Source organism: Bos indicus, chromosome 2 (genome assembly GCF_029378745.1).
Source record: "Bos indicus isolate NIAB-ARS_2022 breed Sahiwal x Tharparkar chromosome 2, NIAB-ARS_B.indTharparkar_mat_pri_1.0, whole genome shotgun sequence".
NCBI lineage: Eukaryota > Metazoa > Chordata > Mammalia > Artiodactyla > Bovidae > Bos > Bos indicus.
The window spans coordinates 29,826,926-29,849,275 of record NC_091761.1 but is presented as its reverse complement, the minus strand read 5'-3'; the positions used below and the strand labels follow the sequence as shown (position 1 = coordinate 29,849,275).

Below are 22,350 nucleotides of genomic sequence, written 5' to 3'. Positions count from 1 at the left end.
AACAAACCTTTTAAAAGGTTATTTGATTTCCCTTTGTATTCTCTTTATTATTGATAAAATAAGGTATAGCAATGCATTGATTTGGGAGTAGATAATAAATTAATATTATGTAATATTCAAGCATACAATAATTGAAAATCATACACTATATATTTAAATGATTCATTAGAGTATTTAAAACCCTCACACATAAATTATTTGATATGATTTTCTCAAAATCCTGTATTTATTATTTTAAATTTATAAATAAATCAAAATTCAAAATTATAAACCATTTTAGTAAAAGATTACTTAGTGACCAATATATATGGCTACATTATGAAAAAAAGTGTTTCAAAATCTGATTTAAGTTTGATGTTATTTTTATGAAATTTATATAATTATATATTTGTACTAAAAGATAAAAGTTCAAATACCAAAGAAACAAGAACATGAATCTCTGAATGATCATACCACTTGTAATTTTTATATTTTATTCTTTGCTTTTTTAGATCAACATCCTAAATACTCTTGGGCTACATAATCTGGAAAGTGATTAATTAAATATATAATGAAATATATAAATGATAAAATCTTCTTTGAGTACTTAATCAATCAAAAGAACCAAATAATTATGCATCTTAAGTAATAACTTCTAAAACTTCAACATTTACAGTTATATTAAGTTCCATCTTTCCTATATATTTCATATCTCAGACTTTCTAATGAGACTGACAAGAAGTTTTTCAGATTGACAAGAAGTTTATTGCAACATATAATGTGTTGCGATAAATAGCAATTTTACCCAGAAATGTATGGTAGCACATGCCTTATAATGTTGTTATAGTTTAAATAAAATCAGTGTGCAAAAGAAGAATGTTTTTCATTTCCTAATAATGCTATTAATTGAAGGAAAATGGACCTGACAAGATTAGGTATGATAAGGAGTGAAAATGTTTCTCTGAAACAAAGATGCCTTTACCAGAAACTAGAAGGGCTCTAGATAATTGAAACTTAATTCCTGTTAGAAGGGCAATTTGATAAGCTATTACAGAGAGCAGCTGATAAGGTGGAAGAGGTCTGGGAGATAAGATGGTGCCAGAGACTTTGAGGATCTGGAAAAAGACATTATCTTCCCTGCCCCATGCCAGTGAATGAAATAAAACAATTCTTTAGTGAAGTTCAATGGAAGTGGCTTACACTGCACGTGATCCCTGTAGATTAAATGGCACCTCCTACTAAGACACTGTGCTACTTGCAAATGAAGACAGTAAGACTGGATTCACTAAGGTATACATTTTTAAAGCTAAGTGAAAGGCAGTATCTGCCCTTCTTTAAAGGTGATCCTTTTTTTTTTTCCTTTGGGTTTCCTGGTGGCTCATTGTAGGCAGTAAAGAATCTGCCTACAATGCAGAAGATGTGGGTTCAATCCCTGAGTCAGGAAGATCCCCTGGAGAAGGAAATGGCAACCCACTCCAGGATTCTTGCCTGGAAAATCCCACAGACAGAGGAGACTGGTGTGTTACAATCCATGAGGCCACAAAGGAGTTTGACACGACTTAGTGTCTAAACAACAACAACAAATTGTTTACATTTACAACTGATGTTTCTTTTACCCTTTGGTCTTTAAGTCCAACTCAACTGCTGCTGCTGCTAAGTCACTTCAGTTGTGTCCGACTCTATGCGACCCCATAGACGGAAGCCCACCAAGCTGCCGTGTCCCTGGGATTCTCCAGGCAAGAACACTGGAGTGGGGTGCCATTCCTTCTCCAATGCATGAAAGTGAAAAGTGAAAGTGAAGTCACTCAGTCGTGTCCGACTCTTAGCGACCCCATGGACTGCAGCCCACCAGGCTCCTCCATCCATGGGATTTTCCAGGCAAGAGTACTGGAGTGGGGTGCTATTGCCTTCTCCCATGTTATAATGTATGTTGCAGAAATAAACTGACAAGAATCTTAAAATATTAGCAAGTAGGAAAATATCTGTATCTTAGCACTCTTCTGGTCCCATCTTATATTTTAAAGATGATAAAGCCTAGGACAGTTTAGTGACTTCTCCAGTAGTATGCATTAATTATAAAAATCTAGGTTTCTTCAATATGCTTTTTATCACCCCATTAACTGAAGATATTACAATTATGTTATCTAGTGTTTGCTAAGTGCTTCCATATTTTAGACATTATTCTATGCACTATTGAACTATTTTTCTTAATCCTTCTATCTCTTCTGAGAAATAGATACAATTTTATCCTCATTCACAGATGAAGAAACTTAGGAAGTTTAAGAAACTGGATCAGGAGAAGAAGTGCTACAGCTAGGACTGAATGGATAATAACCTAACTTTGGAACTTCAGCATTGCTTCACTTCCTTGTCAATAGTGCCATCAATCAACAGTACGAAACCATAATGTTAAAACAACTTACCTCTTTGCTGCTTCCATCACCTGACTTGCTCTGAATCTCCTTATTGTCTGGATTTTCTATATCAGATTCTTCTGAAGCAATGGGTACAGTTTCTGAGACACTGGGACTGGGGATTAGTGACTGACTCTCATTTTCGGTCATTGTGTTTTTCTCTGTGCCGCTGCTTTTTTCCTTATCCTTGAGGAAATCTTGGGTGTTGCTCAATTCAGAGAGAGTATGGTCAGAAATATTCTCTTTAACATAGACGTCACTTATATTGTCCATTGTTTCCTCTAGAACATTTTGTTTTTTGCATACTATTTTAGAAAGCAGATAATTTATTCCTTTTTTAATTCTTGCCATTGCACGCTGGAGATTTTTTGCTTCTTCAGAGAATTCTTCAGTTGTTGCAGGCTTGTATGAACTAAATGAGATGATCAACGCCAGAAACAGGTAAAGTATCTGAATGAGGAAGTAAATGAAGCTAAATGCATCTCATTTTTTATTTTCTTTCAAACAACAACAACAAAAAATATTTTTAAAAAGCTGGCCTGCAATCTGAAAACAGCATACACACTATGATGCTCTTTAGGCTATTCAATTCTTACTCATCTACAGAGGGTTAGTTGCTGTGTTAGGAATTTGGATAGCCAGAAGTTTACAATGTTCTATGAAATATCATTTGTTTCTCCTTTACAGATGAAAACCACAAAGCTTACAGATGCCAAGTATCAAAGGTCACAGAGTCTGAACTTAAGTCTGTCTTACTCCAGTTTGTTTTCTTTTCTACTAAGCCAGGCAGAGTCTCCCAAGGTGAGAAAATCAATTGCTACTCCAGGTGGCTGAATTCACGTCAACCTAACTCAGAAAGATATGAATGACATCTTCATGGGTACTGCAAATTCATGAGGACTCTCCTGGGGAGAGAGCTATCCCTAGTTTTGAAGTCCACATCTAATTTCCTTGTGATGTGCAAGCACAGGGTTTAGGTAGGTTAGTTGATTCTCTGTGGTAATAAATTTGGTCAAATAAGAAAGAGATGAGTAATGGAAGGATCACTCCTAATATATGCAAATTATTTTGAATTTGAAGATAGTGTGTATTTTAACCTTTACTATCACTGAGAAATAAGATCAAGCCACGTCCAATTTCCAGAGAATTAGATTTTAATTTTGTTTCTTTTTGTAGAGTATAAATTATAATTTTAGATTATAAGATTGAGATAATTAGAGATACACTGATTATTCTTTTAAAGTAATAATTTAGGCATTTTGTCCATTCTGGAAGTTTTCTCTCTTCTCTTCAAATATTTGAGCTTTTGGAAATTTAAATTACTTTATGCTTTACATATTATTTTTAAAGGGAAAATACAGTAGGAATTCTTACACTGACAATTTATGTGTACATAAAATAATTAAGTATATGGAGATCTGCAACATTCATTTGTTAAAATATCTTACAGAATTTTGGATCTATCTGAAGAGATGAATTCTCAAACACTCTGATAATTGCTGAGTTTCTCATGCACATATACACCTAGAATATTATGAAGTACCCACCAAATTGTGTTCAATTCTAATGGATTACCTTTAAATCTCAATAACGAAATCTTTTTATCTCTTAGGAATATAGAAAGCTCAAATAAGACTCACTTGGGGAAAAATAAAAATACTTTTGCAGATAATAAAGTCATAAAATAATCTTAAATGCAACCATAGTTTGGTGTATAAAATAAAATGGAGGGTTTAACATTTGGCTCAGCATTGGAAATTTCTTACATGCAAGATCTCTGGAACACTAACATATATTTTCTATAACCTACAATGACAGAATCTCAATGGCTGAAAAACTGAAAACTGAAAACCAATGATTGAATGTCAGTATGGCATCACCAATGCAACGGACATGAACCAAGGCAAACTTCAGGAGATGGTGAGGGACAGGGAGGCCTGGCATGCGGCAATCCGTAAGGTTGCAAAGAGTCTGACACGACTGGGCGACTGAAAAACAACACCTACAGACTAGTTTGATTGTTCTCCCACTAGTGTCCCATTTTGCTATCAAGGTTTATTTACACAGAATCTGGGCAGGGGCTCCACGGGCCTTGTAGAAACTACCTTATAACATCTCTATCATTCTCAAAGGACGAAGAGCAAGAACAAGCATAATTTCAGGGTGGTAGGTGTTTTCCCTTTGTTTGGTTAAGTATTGTTCACAGTGAGAAAAAAGAAAAGGGTGTTAATTAAGAATTTCATGACTATAAGCTTCATATGAGTCGGAACCATTTTTTCTCTTCAGTAGATAACTAGCACAATGCAAAGCACTAAGTACATGATAAAGTATGAAATATTTGTTGAAAAATCAATTAATTATGGAACTAACGAAGGATTTCTATGTCAGAATTTGGAGAGGAAAAATTATAATACAACAATTGTATTTTTAAGAGCCTATGATCTAACATTTCTTATATCTTAGACATGTGTATACACACTCCCTATCATGCATATATACATATGCAATGAGTGTTAAAAGACTGAAAATTAAGTTGAAAATGCCGTGATGTAAAGAAAGAACTGTGTAACACTGTAAAATGCAACCACTTTCTGGGACATGTGATCCCTTCCTTCATGGAGGTTCTAGCTTAATAAGGAAGATAGACAAGTACATGAACAATTAAACACAGTGTCAGTATGTAGTTAGGACAGGAGTAGATCCAGGGTAAATAAAAGCAATGAGAAATGCACTGATACAATGGATTTTACTCTGTGATTTTTTTGTTCCCGTCTTTTGGGAGATCCGCTTGATCTCTGTGACTTAGGAGTAAAAAGTAACTATTGAGTCTCTTTTTTTCCCAATAAGAACAAATATATCTTATAAGCCATTTTTTTTTCCTGAGAAGAATTATGAAAGTGAAAGTTGTTCAGTTGTGTCTGACTCTTTGCAATCTCACGGACTACACAGTCCATGGAATTCTCCAGGCCAGAATATTGGAGTGGGAGGCTTTCCCTTCTTCAGGGGATCTTCCCAACCCAGAGATCAAAGCCAGGTCTCCTGCATTGCAGGCAGATTCTTTATCAGCTGAGCCACAAGGGAAGCCCTAGAAGAAGTATAAGATACTTCAATTAATGTAATCACTCCAATTACTGGAAATTTAGGAGTGAAAGTGTTTCCTCTTAGTTAATGTATGATAGTTTCAAAGATCAGTGGGTTTCAAAATTTGCTGCACAATTTAATCAAATTGGATTTTTTTTTTTTTAATCCTGATGACTAAGCTATATCCACATAACAATAAAATCGGAATCTCTGGGGATGAATCCAAGACATTAGTTTATTTTTATTAGTTCTCCAAGTAACTCCAATGTGCAGTCAAATTTGACAACCAGTGCTACATTTAAGTGCTTCTTAAAATTTAATGTGTACACAAATCACTTAGGGATATTGTTAAAATGTAGATTCCACTTTCACAGTTCTGGGATGGGGTCTGAGAGTCTACATTAATGACTGTCTCCCACATAAAACCAAAGCTACTTTGAGAAGCAGGTTATAACCAATGAAAATATGATGAACATCATGTATGCAATTTTTCAGCAGCCACATTGAAAGTATAAACAAAAACAGGTGAAATTAGCTTAACTAATCCATTTTATTCAACTAAGTGTATAAAAATATTATAATTAAAATGTTTTCACTTCAGTCATTTCCAACTCCTGATGGCGCCATGGACCGTAGCTCACCAGATTCCTCTGTCCATGGGATTTTCCAGGCAAGAATATTGGAGTGGGGTGCCATTTCCTTCTCCAGGGGATCTTTCCAACCCAGGGATTGAACCTGCATCTCTTGTGTCTCCAGCACTGGCAAGTGGATTCCTTATCACTAGTGCCACCTAGGAAGCACTTTCAATATAAGAATTATAAATGAAATCATTTACATTCTTTTTGGGGGGAGGGCAGGAGGAGAGGGGGACAACAGAGGATGAGATGGTTGGATGGCATCACTGACACAATGGACATGGGTTTGAGTGAACCCCGGGAATTGGTGATGGACAGGGAGGCCTGGCGTGGTGTGGTTCATGGGGTCGCAAAGAGTTGGACACGACTGAGCAACTGAACTGAACTGAACTGAAGACTTCAAATTCAGTGGGTATTTTACACTTATGCTATGCTAAGTCGCTTCAGTCGTGTCCGACTCTGTGTGACCCCATAGACGGCAGCCCACCAGGCTCCCGCGTCCCTGGGATTCTCTAGGCAAGAACGATGGAGTGGGTTGCCATTTCCTTCTCCAATGCATGAAAGTGAAAAGTGAAGGTGAAGTCGCTCAGTCGTGTCTGACTCTTAGCAACCCCATGGATTGCAGCCTAACAGGCTCCTCCGTCCATGGGATTTTCCAAGCAAGAGTACTGGAGTGGGGTGCCATTTACACTTTTAACATATCTTAAAGTGGACCGCTCATATTTTAACTGACTAATGGCCACATGTGGCTAAAGGCCTCCATATCAGACAGCACAGTTGTAGACCACTGGCTTCCACAAGTCTACATTATGAAAATGCCAGACTACAATACATAAGTTTTTCAAGGAAAGTTTTAAAGCATGGATTACTTACCAATAATTTTCCAATTAAAATCACCATCATGTAAAAAGGAATACAACTGAATTGGCCTGCTACCTTAAAGCAATCCCATAAAGTTTCTATCCACTCTCCACAGAGAATCCGGAATACATTCAGGAAGGAATGGAAGAAATCATGCATGTGCCAGTGTGGAAGCTGACAGTCTTCATTTATGCTGCAGACATATTTTTTATATTTTGAACCATACAGGTTAAGGCCAACCACAGCAGAAAAGAATATAAAGGTGAACAACAGCAGGACCAAGTCTTTCAGGGCCACAATTGAGTTACAAAGAGTCAGCATCAGAATCTTAAATGTTGGCCAGTATCTTCCCAGTCTAAAAATTCGTAACTGATGGAGCAATGTAAAAAACAACAAAAATAAGAAAAAAATAACAAAAACTCTAGTCACTATTAATTACACTGTACATTTACAATTTTTATTAGCATTATACACATAAACATGTGTAGTCTCTAATGTAATATTCACTCGTGAGCATTATTAATACTAAACACTGAAAATTCAGTTTATATACAATTTTTAATACACTTACATATTCTACAGTTTTTTATACTAAATTGAAGTATACTTTCTATTGATCTGTCAATTCCCTTTTTTTTTCAATATTATACTATTAATAATTACTCCAGTTTTGTTTTAATATCTGGTAAAGCAAGTATCCATTCTTTATTTTCTTTTTCCAAAATATATTGAATATTTTCCCACATTTCAACATATAGATGATATTGGAAAAGTCTCAAGGGTCCATTGAAGTCCCTTGATAGCTCTATTGTATGCATGAGTGCTAAGTTACCTCAGTTGTGTCTGACTGTGACCCCATAGACTGTAGCCTTGCCAGACTCCTCTGTCCATGGGATTTCCAGACAAGAATACTATTGTGTATTTACCTTTAAAATTAACATGAGAGACCAAATGAAACATTCTAGGTTTAGTCTAAATATTTCACTTAATCACTAGATTTAAAAATTTTTATTCACATGGCACAAAATCACTTTAATATTTGAGTCATTTAAAATCCACATATTGTTTTTGTATGTGCTATACCTTCCCCAACTTTTTCTGGTATGTAGTTGGCTTTTGGGACTCAAGGGTTAGGACTTAGTACTTATTCATGTAAAACTTAATCATCTGAGGTTCAATCTGTTACTAGTCTTTCAGATATTTTGATACAATCTTTTATTATATTGTCTGTATTTCCCAGTCTTGCTTCATTTATAAATTCAATAAATACAACTTTTATATTTTCATCTTACTCATTAGATAAGCCTATGAATAAAGACAGGGTTCTGAAGAATTATTTAGATAAGATTAAATCTACCTAATTGTTCCTATTTCTGCTACATTCCTTCAACTTGTTAACAGAATAAGACAGTAGATTATTTATCAAATACCCAACATTTCCATAAATATTATTCTAATAACATTATTTCTTTGCTTAGTTTTCTGATGTTTTTACTACCACCTACATTTTATGCATATATTGATTCTGACTTAATAACCTTCATAGCAACATTCTATTAGCCTGACAGTCCTTCTTTTATAAAATTTTCAAATTTACATTTAGATATACTCACCTGATTCTAATTCTTTAGTTACACATTGGCATTCAGCTTTTTGGACTCTCTATTACTCTGTTTCTCAAAACTGACCCAGTAATCCTGACCCTGCTTTATAGAACTATATCTCAAATTCACTGTATATATGGCTTGTTTCTTTTAATGCCTGGGCCAAACAGCATTAGAGACTACTTACTCTTTTCTGGGTTACTTTCTAAGCTTGTTATATATGAATTATTTCATTTAACAGTTCCAACATACCATCAGGATAGGTATTACTATTCTTCCCACTTTATGCCTGAGAAAACTGAAATGAATTTTTATAAAATAAAATTTAGGTCTTGTATTCTACTTACCACCCTGAATGATCGTAAAATAGCCAGTCCATGAAAATTTGTTAGATAAAGTTCTGCTAAACCATGGAACACAATTAGGCTATCATAAATGTTCCAGCCTACTTGGAAATATCCATATGGATACATGGCAATTATTTTAAAAATCATTTCTGCTGTGAAAATTCCAATAAACACCTAAATAAAACAAAACACAGGGATAAGAATATGATTCCAATAGCTCTATCAGAACCCTCATACACAGAATAAATTTTCACTGTCACTTTCTTCATATTTTCTCTGTCAAAATATGATTAGTTTGGAGTCTACATCACAAGGACAGGTTCATATATTTTGTTTGACAATCTAATATCAAACATTGTATATAGAATCTTCAATTACTTTAATAAAAGCCATCTTGGAAGAAAACAAAAGAATATTTGAGGGTGAAAATCTTTTCATTTTGAATAGTTCCTTTGGGGATAAAGAGTACATATTCAGTTCAGTTAAGTTCAGTCGCTCAGTCGTGTCTGACTCTTTGCGGCCCCATTAATTGCAGCATGTCAGGCCTCCCTGTCCATTACCAACTCCCGGAGTTCACTCAGACTCATGTCCATCGAATCAGTGATGCCATCCAGCCATCTCATCCTCTGTCGTCCCCTTCTCCTCCTGCCCCCAATCCCTCCCAGCATCAGAGTCTTTTCCAATGAGTCAACTCTTCGCATGAGGTGGCCCAAGTACTGGAGTTTCAGCTTTAGCATCATTCCTTCCAAAGAAATCCCAGGGCTGATCTCCTTCAGAATGGACTGGTTGGATCTCCTTGCAGTCCAAGGGACTCTCAAGAGTCTTCTCCAACACCACAGTTCAAAAGCATCAATTCTTCAGTGCTCAGCTTTCTTCACAGTCCAACTCTCACATCCATACATGACCACAGGAAAAACCATAGCCTTGACTAGACGAACCTTTGTTGGCAAAGTAATGTCTCTGCTTTTGAATATTCTATCTAGGTTGGTCATAATTTTCCTTCCAAGGAGTAGGTGTCTTTTAATTTCATGGCTGCAGTCACCATCTGTAGTGATTTTGGAGCCCCCAAAAATAAAGTCTGACACGGTTTCCACTGTTTCCCCATCTATTTCCCATGAAGTCATGGGACCGGATGCCATGATCTTCGTTTTCTGAATGTTGAGCTTTAAGCCAACTTTTTCACTCTCCTCTTTCACTTTCATCAAGAGGCTTTTGAGTTCCTCTTCACTTTCTGCCATAAGGGTGGTGTCATCTGCATATCTGAGGTTATTGATATTTCTCCCGGCAATCTTGATTCCAGCTTGTGTTTCTTCCAGTCCAGCGTTTCTCATGATGTACTCTGCATAGAAGTTAAATAAGCAGGGTGACAATATACAGTCTTGACGAACTCCTTTTCCTATTTGGAACCAGTCTGTTGTTCCATGTCCAGTTCTAACTGTTGCTTCCTGACCTGCATACAAATTTCTCAAGAGGCAGATCAGGTGGTCTGGTATTCACATCTCTTTCAGAATTTTCCACAGTTTATTGTGATCCACAGAGTCCAAGGTTTTGGCATAGTCAATAAAGCAGAAATAGATGTTTTTCTGGAACTCTCTTGCTTTTTCCATATTAAGATATTTAATTTTTAAAAATATAAAAGGAAAATTTAAAAATATAGATGATCTAAAAAAAGGTAAACTTATGAAAACTGTCATTTGAAAACTATACTGGTAGAAATAACTAAATTATTGTTTTGGTAGCAAATAAATATATAGTTCAAAATTCATAACAACTGACAGTATTAATATCAAGCAACTGTGCTGTGCTGTGTTTAGTCGCTCAGTCATGTCTGACTCTTCGAGATCCTGTGGACTGTAGCCAGCCAGGCTCCTCTGTCCATAGGGATTCTCAAGGCAAAAGTACTGCAGTGGGTTGCCATGTCCTCTTCCAGGGGATCTAAACCCAGGTATCCAGCATTGCAGGAGGATTCTTTACCATCTGAGCCACCAGAAAAGCCTACTATTCCTGTTGTTTAATTACAAGCAACTAAACAACAGCAATAAAAGCAAACAAAATTGAATAATATAGATTGAACAAAATTGATTGAATAGGACTTGTTTTTAAACTCATGTAAATCTTTTTCTTTTGCCTTTTTTTACATGGAAAAAAAAAAAAGGTGAATTTCTAAAATACCTTGCCAGAAAGATAAGCTCCAGTCTAAGGCAGGTTCAGTTGTAACAGGATTCAAAATTCAAGTGGCAGTGAAGTACTTTTTCACTGTTACTCACTCTTTTATTTCACCTCTGCCCTTGTGATCTAGGGGCTACCATATTAAGACAGCGGATATTTGAGATGGGAGAGGAAATAAATAATTTCTATTTAACTTGACTGCATTGCAGCTAGCTAGAAATCTTAAATTTAAACAGACTCTAGGTAGAAATCTCGGAGAAGGCTATGGCACCCCACTCCAGTACTCTTGCCTGGAAAAATCCCATGGACGGAGGAGCCTGGTAGGCTGCAGTCCATGGGGTTGCTAAGAGTCGGGAACAACTGAGCGACTTCACTTTCACTTTTCACTTTCCTGCATTGGAGAAGGAAATGGCAACCCACTCCAGTGTTCTTGCCTGGAGACTCCCAGGGACCGGGAAGCCTGGTGGGCTGCCGTCTATGGCGTCGCATAGAGTTGGACACGACTGAAGCGACTTAGCAGCAGCAGCAGCAGCTAGAAATCTATTCAAAGATAAGAACATTTACAAAGGAGGGCTTGGAGAGGTAAGGAAGCATGAAAACAATACTTCATTTAATACTCATACAATGTATTTGCAACATTTTGGAGTTATAAAGTAAAATAATGAGGATAACGGTGACTAAAGAAAAGCTGAAATTGCAGGAGAAAATAACTTACAATGAGAGCCTTACCACGTTTCCAATGCTGAGAATATTGCTGGTTTCCAGACTCATTGGATAGTGTTCCAAGGCCAAAAAATGTATGTTTAGAATAATGCATATGGTAAGGAAAAGATCGGTAAATGGGTCCATTATAATCCTGTGAACAAACTCTTTCAGTTTTAACCAACAGGGAGAACAATCCCAGATCAAGAAAGTTTTAGCAAATTCATACCAACAAAATGGGCATCTCTGCCTGGATTTTTTAAGCTCTGAAACTGAAAGAACAGAAAATTATACATGAGTTAATTGTTTATGTAAGCATTAAGCATCTAATTAGTAGAAAATTTTGCATGCAAAGGGAGGTTATAACGTAGACTTCTGATTTTGAAATAGCAAACAGAAATATTTTGAATTAATGAAAATCAGAGCAAAGTAAATTTCCTCTATTTTGCTCATGCTTGCTGAGTTAGACAAATGAAAATGAAAAAATTATGTACTAGAATTAAAATATAGGAGTACTTCTCAAGAAAAACTAATATGGAATATAACTGAGAGTACCATGTGTATAATTTTAGATTTATATGCTTTACAAAATAATGTCTTTCAATATTGTCTATAATAATGATTACTGGTTATATACATATTACATAGAGACAAGTATAAAAAGAGCCTTAAGATGTTAATGTTATATACCCCAACCTGTATTTTTAGTTAAAATGCTCATGTCACTTTCAGTGTTAAAGAAAATTCCTTGGCAGTTTTTGGTGGCCTTTTCCAGTGTTTAAAACATGCTTATGAAATTTGGAACTGTTAACCCTAATAGTCTCAGGTTCTTCCTTAAATTTTAGTTATTATCAAGTAAAGTTCTGAAGAAACTGGAGGGTTTCTTAACAGTGAGTTATACGAATGATACCTTTCATCACGTCTAAATATTTTTACTTTACCTTCTTTATGGCTGATGGTAGCATCACCCAACACATCCAAAGAAGTAATCACGGAAGTTGATGATCTTTTCTTCATTTCTATTTGTATGGTCTTGGTCTAAAAAGAAATTTGATGAGTCTAATTCTGGCTTCTCCCCTTTGTAGATTCAAGACTATGGTTATAAGAAGGTTTATAACCTACTTAAAAATGCCAATTCTTACTTCCCAAAACCTTTCTGGGTTCCATAATTTGCCACTTTTTACACTATAGGTACTTTATTTTTTGGCTGTGTGGATGAGAGATCTTGGTGCCCCAACCAGGGATCAAACCATCGCACTTGCAGTGGAAGCACATGTCCTAACCACTAGACTCTCAGGGAAGTCCCACCATACGTACTATTAAACCGACTTAGGATTGTTTGGAAAATATATCTGCATTACTTGTAAGTCAACCAAATCACGTTATACTATGAGGTCAACTATAAAAGGAGTAAACTAGAGAATGTTAGTGCTATTACCCATATTTGACAAAGAACTCAATGTCCAGTTTAGAATTATTGTGGAACATCCAGTTGGCAGATATGCTACTGAATATTAACACCTTACATTTCTCTAACACCTTATATTTTTAAGGTGTTGCTGCTGCTGCTGCTGCTAAGTCACTTCAGTCGTGTCCAACTCTGTGTGACCCCTATAGACGGCAGCCCACCAGGCTCCCCCGTCCCTGGGAGTCTCCAGGCAAGAACACTGGAGTGGGTTGCCATTTCCTTCTCCAATGCATGAAAGTGAAAAGTGAAAGTGAAGTTGCTCAGTTGACTAAGTGTCAGACTCTTAGCAATCCCATGGACTGTAGCCTACCAAGCTCCTCTGTCCATGGATTTTCCAGGCAAGAGTACTGGAGTAGGGTGCCATTGCTTTCTCCGTTTTACAGTGTTACTTGAAGATATGTTAACTATGACTTCATAAACTCTCTTGATTAAATCAAATTATTTGGTGTTGAGATGGTAAAATATGTCTCATGTAATATCGGGTAACAGAATGAATTTTAAAGGATGGGTCTGATCAGAACACACATAATAATCCCAAAAAGAAATCATTTCTTTCTGTCCCTCTTGTCTCTTGTATAATGGTTTTAAGACATCCTGTTTGGCTGATACAGTTACAAAGTTTAAAAGAACCCTTGCATTGGAAAGGCACTCAAAACGCTAAGGTTTTGATGTAGGTGTTACAAGCTCTACACATTCATGATTATCACAAGTATGGCCCCAGAGGTTTCTAGTGATCATGAGTAAATTTTGTTTTTGAATTTAAACTGTAAGTAACTGACAAGGGGTAGATGATATTGCACCATAGAACTCCCAAGGATTTTTACATTCGGCACACACAAATAATAATAACATTTGTATGTTTGTTAATTTGGTAAATAGGTGAGCTTAATAGGTGAAATAGTGTGTGTTAGTCACGCAGGTGTGTCTGACTTTTTGTGACCCCAGAGACTGTAGCCCACCAGGCTCCTCTGTCCGTGGAATTATCCAGGTAGGAATACTGGAGTGGGAAGCCATTGCCTTCTCCAGGGGATCTTCCTGACCCAGGGATGAAACCTGGGTCTCCCTCATTGCAGGCAGATTTCTTTGCCATCTTAGTCACCAGTGAATAAACTTACATAAGTGAGGTACCTTTTGAATAAGGATAACTGGCATGGGCACTGAGGGAATTAATGGTTGAGGTTCACTGATAACCCAGAACACCCTGGCTGGCAGGCTCTGCTGTGGTCTATCTGAAGTCCCAGAAGAGAGATCAAGGAAATCATCAAATTCGTCTCACTTGGTATCAGTCAAGTTCCCCCTAATTTCAAAAATACTAGAGCTCAAAGAGGTAAAAACCAACTCCACTACATACTGAGTTCCATCAGAAAAATGACAGGTTCTTTAAGTCTACAGATCTCTGTTGCCTCACTTTTTTTCTTAATTGAAAAAATAAGCAAAAGCTCAGGATGCAAAACTTATTTATCTGGGCTTCCTTGGTGGCTCAGACGGTAAAGTGTCTGCCTGCAAAGTGGGAGACCTGGGTTTGATCCCTGGGTCGGGAAGATCCCCTGGAGAAGGAAATGGCAATCCATTCCAGCACTTTTGCCTGGAAAATATCTAAACCATGCTTATTCCAGAAAGTATTTTCTTATCTGACTTACAAGGCTACATACAATATGTGATAATTTATATAATTCCAAATTTCTATGAATTAAAATCCAACAGAACTATAATTTTTCTCTTATTAAAGTCCGAGAGGAATTTGCCAGGTGTTTCTTCATAAAGATACTCTGTCAAATCGTTAATAATATCCTCCAGTATAATCTTAATACTGAGGAATTATTTCTCAGAATAATTCTGCTTCTGATAGTGACAATGTTTGATGAATTTACATCAAAGAACAATCCAGTAAAGATAATCATCCGTGGTTGGAGGGGCAGTGGAGTGGGGAGGGTAATAATATTATTGTTGATACAGTCAAGGCTCAATTCTTTACTGATTTAGCTTGAACTGCCGTCTATGGCGGAGAAGGCAACCCACTCCAGTACTCTTGCCTGGAAAATCCCATCGACGGAGGAGCCTGGTAGGCTGCAGTCCATGGGTCGCTAAGAGTCAGACACGACTGAGCGACTTCACTTTCACTTTTCACTTTCATGCATTGGAGAAGGAAATGGCAACCCACTCCAGTGTTCTTGCCTGGAGAATCCCAGGGACGGGGGAGCCTGGTGGGCTGCTGTGTATGGGGTCGCACAGAGTCGGACACGACTGAAGTGACTTAGCAGCAGCGGCAGCAGTGGATACATTTGGGCTTCCCTGGTGCTGTGTGGTAAAGAACCCACCTGCCAATGCAGGAGACTTAAGAGACGTGGGTTCGATCCCTAGGTCAGAAAGATCCCCTGGAGGACAGCAAGGCAACCCACTCCAGTATTCTTGCCTGGGTAATCCCACGGACAGAGGAGCCTGGTGGGCTACAGCCCATATGGTCAAAAGAGTTGGAAATAACTGAAACGACTTAGCATGCACACATGCAAGGCTGTATTTTAGGATATAAAATGAACAAACTACATTATCAGTCTAGTAATATATTTACCTTAATTGAGCCTTTCAAAAATATTGAATAAGTGCCCAACTACTAAGTTGGCTAACTACTAAAGATATTGCTATTTTATAATGCAAATTGAGAGGACTATGATGGGAAAAAAATCTTTTTGAAAGTATAAGAGCTAATAAGGGCATATGCCTGAATTTTAGACAATCCAATGTTAAAATTAGACTGGAAGGGGCTAAGATTCTTCTCAGCACTGATTTCAATTTTCTCTGGAAGGGAGCTATTAATAAGGAAGAACTCAGTCATACTTCTGGTGTTAAGCAATGAACACCTGGAATGTTCTATCTTGGACTCAGGCTCTCTCTCCTTACCGAAACCACACTGGCCTATTTCATTCTCTAACTCATCCTGTTCCTGCCCATCAGAGAGCAAGGACTCATTCTTCAGATCTCAACTCAAGTGCCGGGACCTCATAAAAACCTTTTCTGACTCAGAGAAAACTTTATTAAAGGCTCTCAAACACTATGTTTCTCACTTTTATAGCAACTTCCACATTTTCATTTAATTTTCTTAGGGAAGAATAATATGCACCAGGTACCCAATAGGTTGCTTCAAACATTAATTACATTATACTTTCCGTTTTTCATGTATTACCCACCCTACTTTTTTCCTGAAGTATTGTAAAACAAATTTCACACATCATAAAATTTCAGGGTAAGCTCTTTTAAAAAATAATCACACCACCACTGCCAAAATCAAGGAAAATTAGTAATTCCTTAATATTATCCAATACCTAGATCATGCTCAATTTTCTTTCATTACTCAGAAACATTCTATTATAGTTAATTTGTTCCAATCAAAATACAAAAGGGGTAAAACTTTTTTTGGTTTGTAGTTCTGTTGGTTATCTTATATCATTTTATTTATCCTATATGATTTGTTAAAAATACTGAATCACTCATAGAATTTTCCACATTCTTAATTTGGCAGATTATATCTTTTTAGTGTAATTTAATGCATTCTTCTCTCCTATAGTCTCTAGAAAGAGATGGTTAGATTTAGAAGCTTATTAGACAGTGCAGATTTTGGCAAGAACATATTGTGGTATTTTATGTTTCCTATTTAAAAACATCAGGAAACATGATGCCTGGTGGTCCCAGTTACAGATATGCTATAATAATTTTATAGTTTATCTCCCCATTAGACCACTAGCTTCATGAAGATAGACAGTGCATTTGTATTCACTAATTTTTAAATCTCCAATGTTTAATACAATGCCTAATACAGAAAATTGCCAATGATGTTTCATTTAATTATACAGGTGAATTCTAAGATTGTCATTTTAGATGTGCAAATATTTTTTAATACCTACATTCTACTGTTGTATGTATCTGACTCTTTTCTGAAGTTTTGCCAATAACTGAGAATTCATAGACAAATTTCACCTAGAAACTGTGTAATTGATGGAATAATAAGGTTTCAGTGTTGATTCTCTAGAACAATGATGAAAAATGTGCTCTTTCTCACTGTCGAGAAATCAAATACCTATAAACATAGATCGAATTTTGCAACTGGAACTCCTCAATAAGAATTAAATTGAGAATCTGTGAAGACACTATTTATGTGTCTGGCACATGATGTTGTTCAGTCACTAGGTCATATCTGACTCTTTGTGACCACATGGACCACACCATGCCAGGCTTCCTTGTCCTTCACTATCTCCCCGAGTTTGCTCAAAGTCACGTCCATTGATCGGCGATGCTATCTAACCCTCTCGTTCTCTGCCACTCTCTTCTCCTGGCACATAGCTGACAATAAATATTATATACTATTATTATTATTGTCATTATTATTATTTTAATTATCCCTAAAAGGGGGACACAGTCAAAGACTTGAGAATTTCATATTGATGAGTATTCTCCATATGGACTGCTGTGCCTTCTTGCAGTTGTCTTCCTGTGTTTCCTATAATTAATCAATACCATTTTTTCAGTTGCTTAGTATACTCTAAGCAGTGCTAAGTGCTTTATAAGCATCTATTTAATTTGAATCTCACAACTTATGACAGATATTATAATATACACCTTACAGATGAAGAAGCTGAGGTTTAGACCGGTTAACTTCAGATATGTAAATAATACACCCTAATGACAGAAAGTGAAGAGGAATTAAAGAGCCTCTTGATGAAGGTGAAAAAGGAGAGTTAAAAAGCTGGCTGAAAACTCAAAATTCAAAAAACAAAGATCATGGCATCCGGTCCCCTCATTTCATGGCAAATAGATGGGGAAAAAATGGAAACAGTGACAGGCTTTATTTTCCTGGGCCACAAAACCACTGTGGCTGCAGCCATGAAATTTAAATACACTTGCTTCTTAGAAGAAAAGCTTTGACAAACCTAGACAGCATATAAAAGGCAGAGATATTACTTTGCTGATAATGGTCCATATATTCAAAGTTATGGTTTTTCCAGTAGTCATATACAGATGTGAGAGTTGAACCGTAAAGAAGGCTGAGTGCCAAAGAATTGATGCTTTCAAACTGTGGTGCTGGAGAAGACTTATGAGAGTTTCTTGGACTACAATGAGATCAAACCAGTCAATCCTAAAGGAAATCCACACTGATTATTCATTAGAAGGACTGATGGTAAAGCTGAAGTCTCAATACTTTAGCCACCTGATGTGGAGATCCAACTCATTGGAAAAGACCCTGATGTTGGGAAAGACTGAAGGCAGGAGGAGAAGGGGGTGACAGATGGCATCACCAACTCAATGGACATGAGTTTTACCAAACTCCAAGAGACAGTGAAGGATGGGGAAGCATGGCGTGCTGCAGTCCATTGGGTTGCAAACAGTTGGACCAGACTGAGTGACTGAGTAACAACAACAAAGAAAGGTTAACATACTTGGCAAATATCATAAATCTAGTAAGCAGCTAAAATGGACTGAAATCTATATTAATCTGACTGCAAAACTGTGATTTTAGCAAATATAATCTACTGTTTTCTTGTAATGTGAGAATATTAAACACATATGCAATTTCCCAGTAATTTCAACATAGGAATTAGAATTTGCTGAGTGTTACATCAGTCACCTAAAGAGTCCTCAGTATGTTCCATTTAAAATTCTTCATTCTCCAGCATTTTCTTATGTGTAAAAAAGGAAAAGAAAATATATCTTGTAAAAATGACTTTTACTCTCATTTTCCCAGAACACTTTTGCATGACAAAATGTTCTAGTACTCTTCCAGGAAAAGAAATCTTTCATAATTGAAAGACTTTATTTAAATCCAGAAAGGGTTTATGTGGTCCAGAATAGCTAAATGAATGGAGATATTGGGAAATTACAAAATACTCTAAGTTTTTCACAGGCAGAGTTAATAGGGCATCTCATCTGAAATAAGAGAAGAACTGTGCTCTTGGATATATCTGTGTGTAGCTCTTGTCATTTGAAATGCCACTTCAAATTATACATTCCACATATCATTTGGACTAAAATCATTCAATCTGTAGGATCTCAGACTCATTTCTACAGACAGAAAGCTTTGTAGTTTATCTGTGACTTCCTCATGAGTGATATAATGGCTATAGTCAAGAGCTTTTTTTGATTAATATACATCCTTTCTTCATACCATCTACAATTGCTTCTTCTTTCAGGGGTATGCACTGACCTCGTAGATATATGTATCTATCAATAACTTGTCATTTGCTATGATCCTACATTATGTCATTCAGGTCCTACTTTTTAGTGGAGTGACTTTTCTTGAGTTTCTTCACTGACCACAACTTAATGAGAGAGCTAGTTAATAGAGAGTTATCATTTTTCCCTTTTGGTCCAGCAGAGGCCTTTGGGATTAAAGATCTTCTTAGCCAGTTATACCACACATGCCAGAGTGAATCATGGCCCTTTTCCTCAATTTTTTTTTTTAATCCTTTCTATATGAGGGATAAGCAAGATACAGATCTTTTCTATCCTTTGCTCCCTCAATCTGTCCTTTTTCCATCTACTAGAAAATGTAGTTCAAATACTTATTCCCATGTAGACAATCTTCATTAGCAAGTCAAGAGTGAAAATAGTAACAAACCCAGAGGGATGGAAGAGAAGGCAAGGCATGGCTCCCTTCCCGCAAGTGAGGGCCCTGTAACCAGGTCAGTGGGTGAGGGCACTGGACTTGGTTGTGACCACTCTGGGCCGAGCACCTTCCGAAGGACAAACTCTGAGGCAGTGGGGCACCTCACAACACCGGGGAAGACAGCAACACCTCAGAAGAGGCATGAGTGCCACCCCCTCAGGCTGCTCTGGCCCTTGCCCACCACACACCTGGACAGCTCTGGGGAGGGATACTAGGCGACTGAGCTAAGCCTAGGAAGAGGTGTGAGACAGCCAGGTCCTGTGGAATATAAGAAAGCTGCTTCTGGTTGCTTTCTGGGGGCCTGTTCTCCCTTTTTGCACACTTACAGCAGAATTCAGATTTTTTTAAAGACAATTTTCTGTAACTGTAGTATTACTTCTGCCAATACTTTTAGATTCATAGACCAGATCTTTTGCTGTGAAGCTAAACATCTAAAAGTACATTCAAACAGAACACCAGGGTAATTGAAAATTAGAGTAAAACTGCATTGTTTTACTTATCATGAACTTAATTACTGCACAGATAACATAACTTCTTATGCCAGGATGGACGGTGCATTTCCTCTTGAAAGAGCCAGAAAGTCATTATTTTTTTTCTCTTTTTACAACTTCCCTACTATACTTTGATCCATGGTTTTAGTACTTTCTAGCTTCTAAATTGTGGAAGGTGCTATCACTTCTGAGTTGAACACTGAAAATTTCCAAAGTCAATTCTAATGTGCTGTATGAAGTAAGTTTAAATTAATAAACTATGCCTGCATTATAAGAAAAAAAAGTGTGTACTGCATTACGAGAAGTTCAAATACATATATACATATATATATATACACACCCATAGTTTATTATATATATAATATAATATATATTGTATATATATATATACACACACACAGACAGACACACACACACACACACACACATATATATATATACACACCCGTAGTTTATTAGCAGTAGTAAAGGCAATGGCACCCCACTCCAGTACTCCTGCCTGGAAAATCCCATGGACAGAGGAGCCTGGTAGGCTGCAGTCCATGGGGTCGCTGAGGGTCGGACACGAATGAGTGACTTCACTTTCACTTTTTACTTTCATGCATTGGAGAAGGAAATGGCAACCCACTCCAGTGTTCTTGCCTGGAGACTCCCAGGGACAGGGGAGCCTGATGGGCTGCCGTCTATGGGGTCACACAGAGTCGGACACGACTGAAGTGACTTAGCAGCAGTGGCAGGAGCAATATGCATTTTGGAACAAAAATATTGTATATATTAAGTGACCAAAAAATGGTCACTCTTACCACACCACACTCAGAAAAGAATGTTATGTAGTGAAAGTGAGCCCTTTTACTAAAATCACTTATGACCTTATCATGTACCATACATAGATACTGAACATCTATTAGAACACATATGCTCCAAGACTTCAGAAGATACATTCTGACTCTAAAAGAGCATTAAAAAAATCTATACCTCTGCTGTTATTTTTTCTTCTTGAAGTTCTGGCAAAGACTTCTGAAATTCCTGATCAATCGTAGCTTTTTCAGCAGCTGTCTGCTTTTCTTCTTCATAGGATATAGCAAGTAAGCCTAAGAACAAACTTGCCATATAAAAGGCAAACCAAAAACTTATCACAACAAAAAATACCATGTAGACCTTCCCAGAAGCATAAAGGATCTAAGGAGAGGTGGAAAAAAGACAGAGAGGAAATGTTATTTGTCTTACTGTGATCTCTTATTTTAAAATGAAGAAAAAAAAAAAAAAAAGAAATTTTGTTAGAATTTAGTTACAAGTGGAATGCAATTACAAGGCAGTTAAAGTACTGGCTTTACCTGGATAAATAAGTGAAAAGCTCTTTAACTTTAGACATATACGTAAGATACAAAATAATGGTACAAAACCAGGGAAGAATTTAGTAATTTAATTCAGGGTGAGCATTTGATGTTTTTGTCTTCATTAACAGATCAAACATAATGAAAGGAAAAAACTGTCATCTTTCAATAAAGAAAGCTGGATAGTCCAAATATGAATGATTGTTTTCTTTGCAATAGAATCTTTAAATATATGCTATGCTAAGTCACTTCAGTCGTGTCTGACTCTGCCCCCCAGGCTCTGCCGTCCCTGGGATTCTCCAGGCAAGAACACTGGAGTGGATTGCCATTTTCTTATGAAGTGTAATAAAGTCAAAGAATGAATGTCTGGATATTACTTTCCTTGGATCATTACTTTATGGAAACATCACAACAAAGTACAAAATCATGTCTGTTCAAAGAGAGGAGGAACAGGAATATTTGATTATCTGTCAGGATACTTGCTTTCGTGAAGAACCTCTAAACAAATCACATAGGAAAGTCATATAATTCACATATATTAAGTCATTTATGGATGCACATGCATGCTTACCTGGTGGCCCAAACAGTAAAGAATCCACCTGCAATGCAG

General features: G+C 36.8%; 1 protein-coding gene across 1 annotated transcript in view; it reads right to left on the bottom strand.

The window, feature by feature from the left end:
- The window catches only part of SCN7A (sodium voltage-gated channel alpha subunit 7), an 81,234-nt gene that overhangs the window by 21,266 nt on the left and 37,618 nt on the right, over positions 1-22,350 (bottom strand). Inside the window, exons 10-15 of the mRNA XM_070803844.1 lie at positions 21,382-21,585; positions 12,734-12,830; positions 11,820-12,064; positions 8,922-9,095; positions 6,983-7,339; positions 2,403-2,843 (exon numbers count right to left, since the gene is read on the bottom strand). Of these exons, the coding sequence (XP_070659945.1) occupies positions 2,403-2,843; positions 6,983-7,339; positions 8,922-9,095; positions 11,820-12,064; positions 12,734-12,830; positions 21,382-21,585 (1,518 nt within the window). The remainder of the gene's footprint in view (positions 1-2,402; positions 2,844-6,982; positions 7,340-8,921; positions 9,096-11,819; positions 12,065-12,733; positions 12,831-21,381; positions 21,586-22,350) is intronic.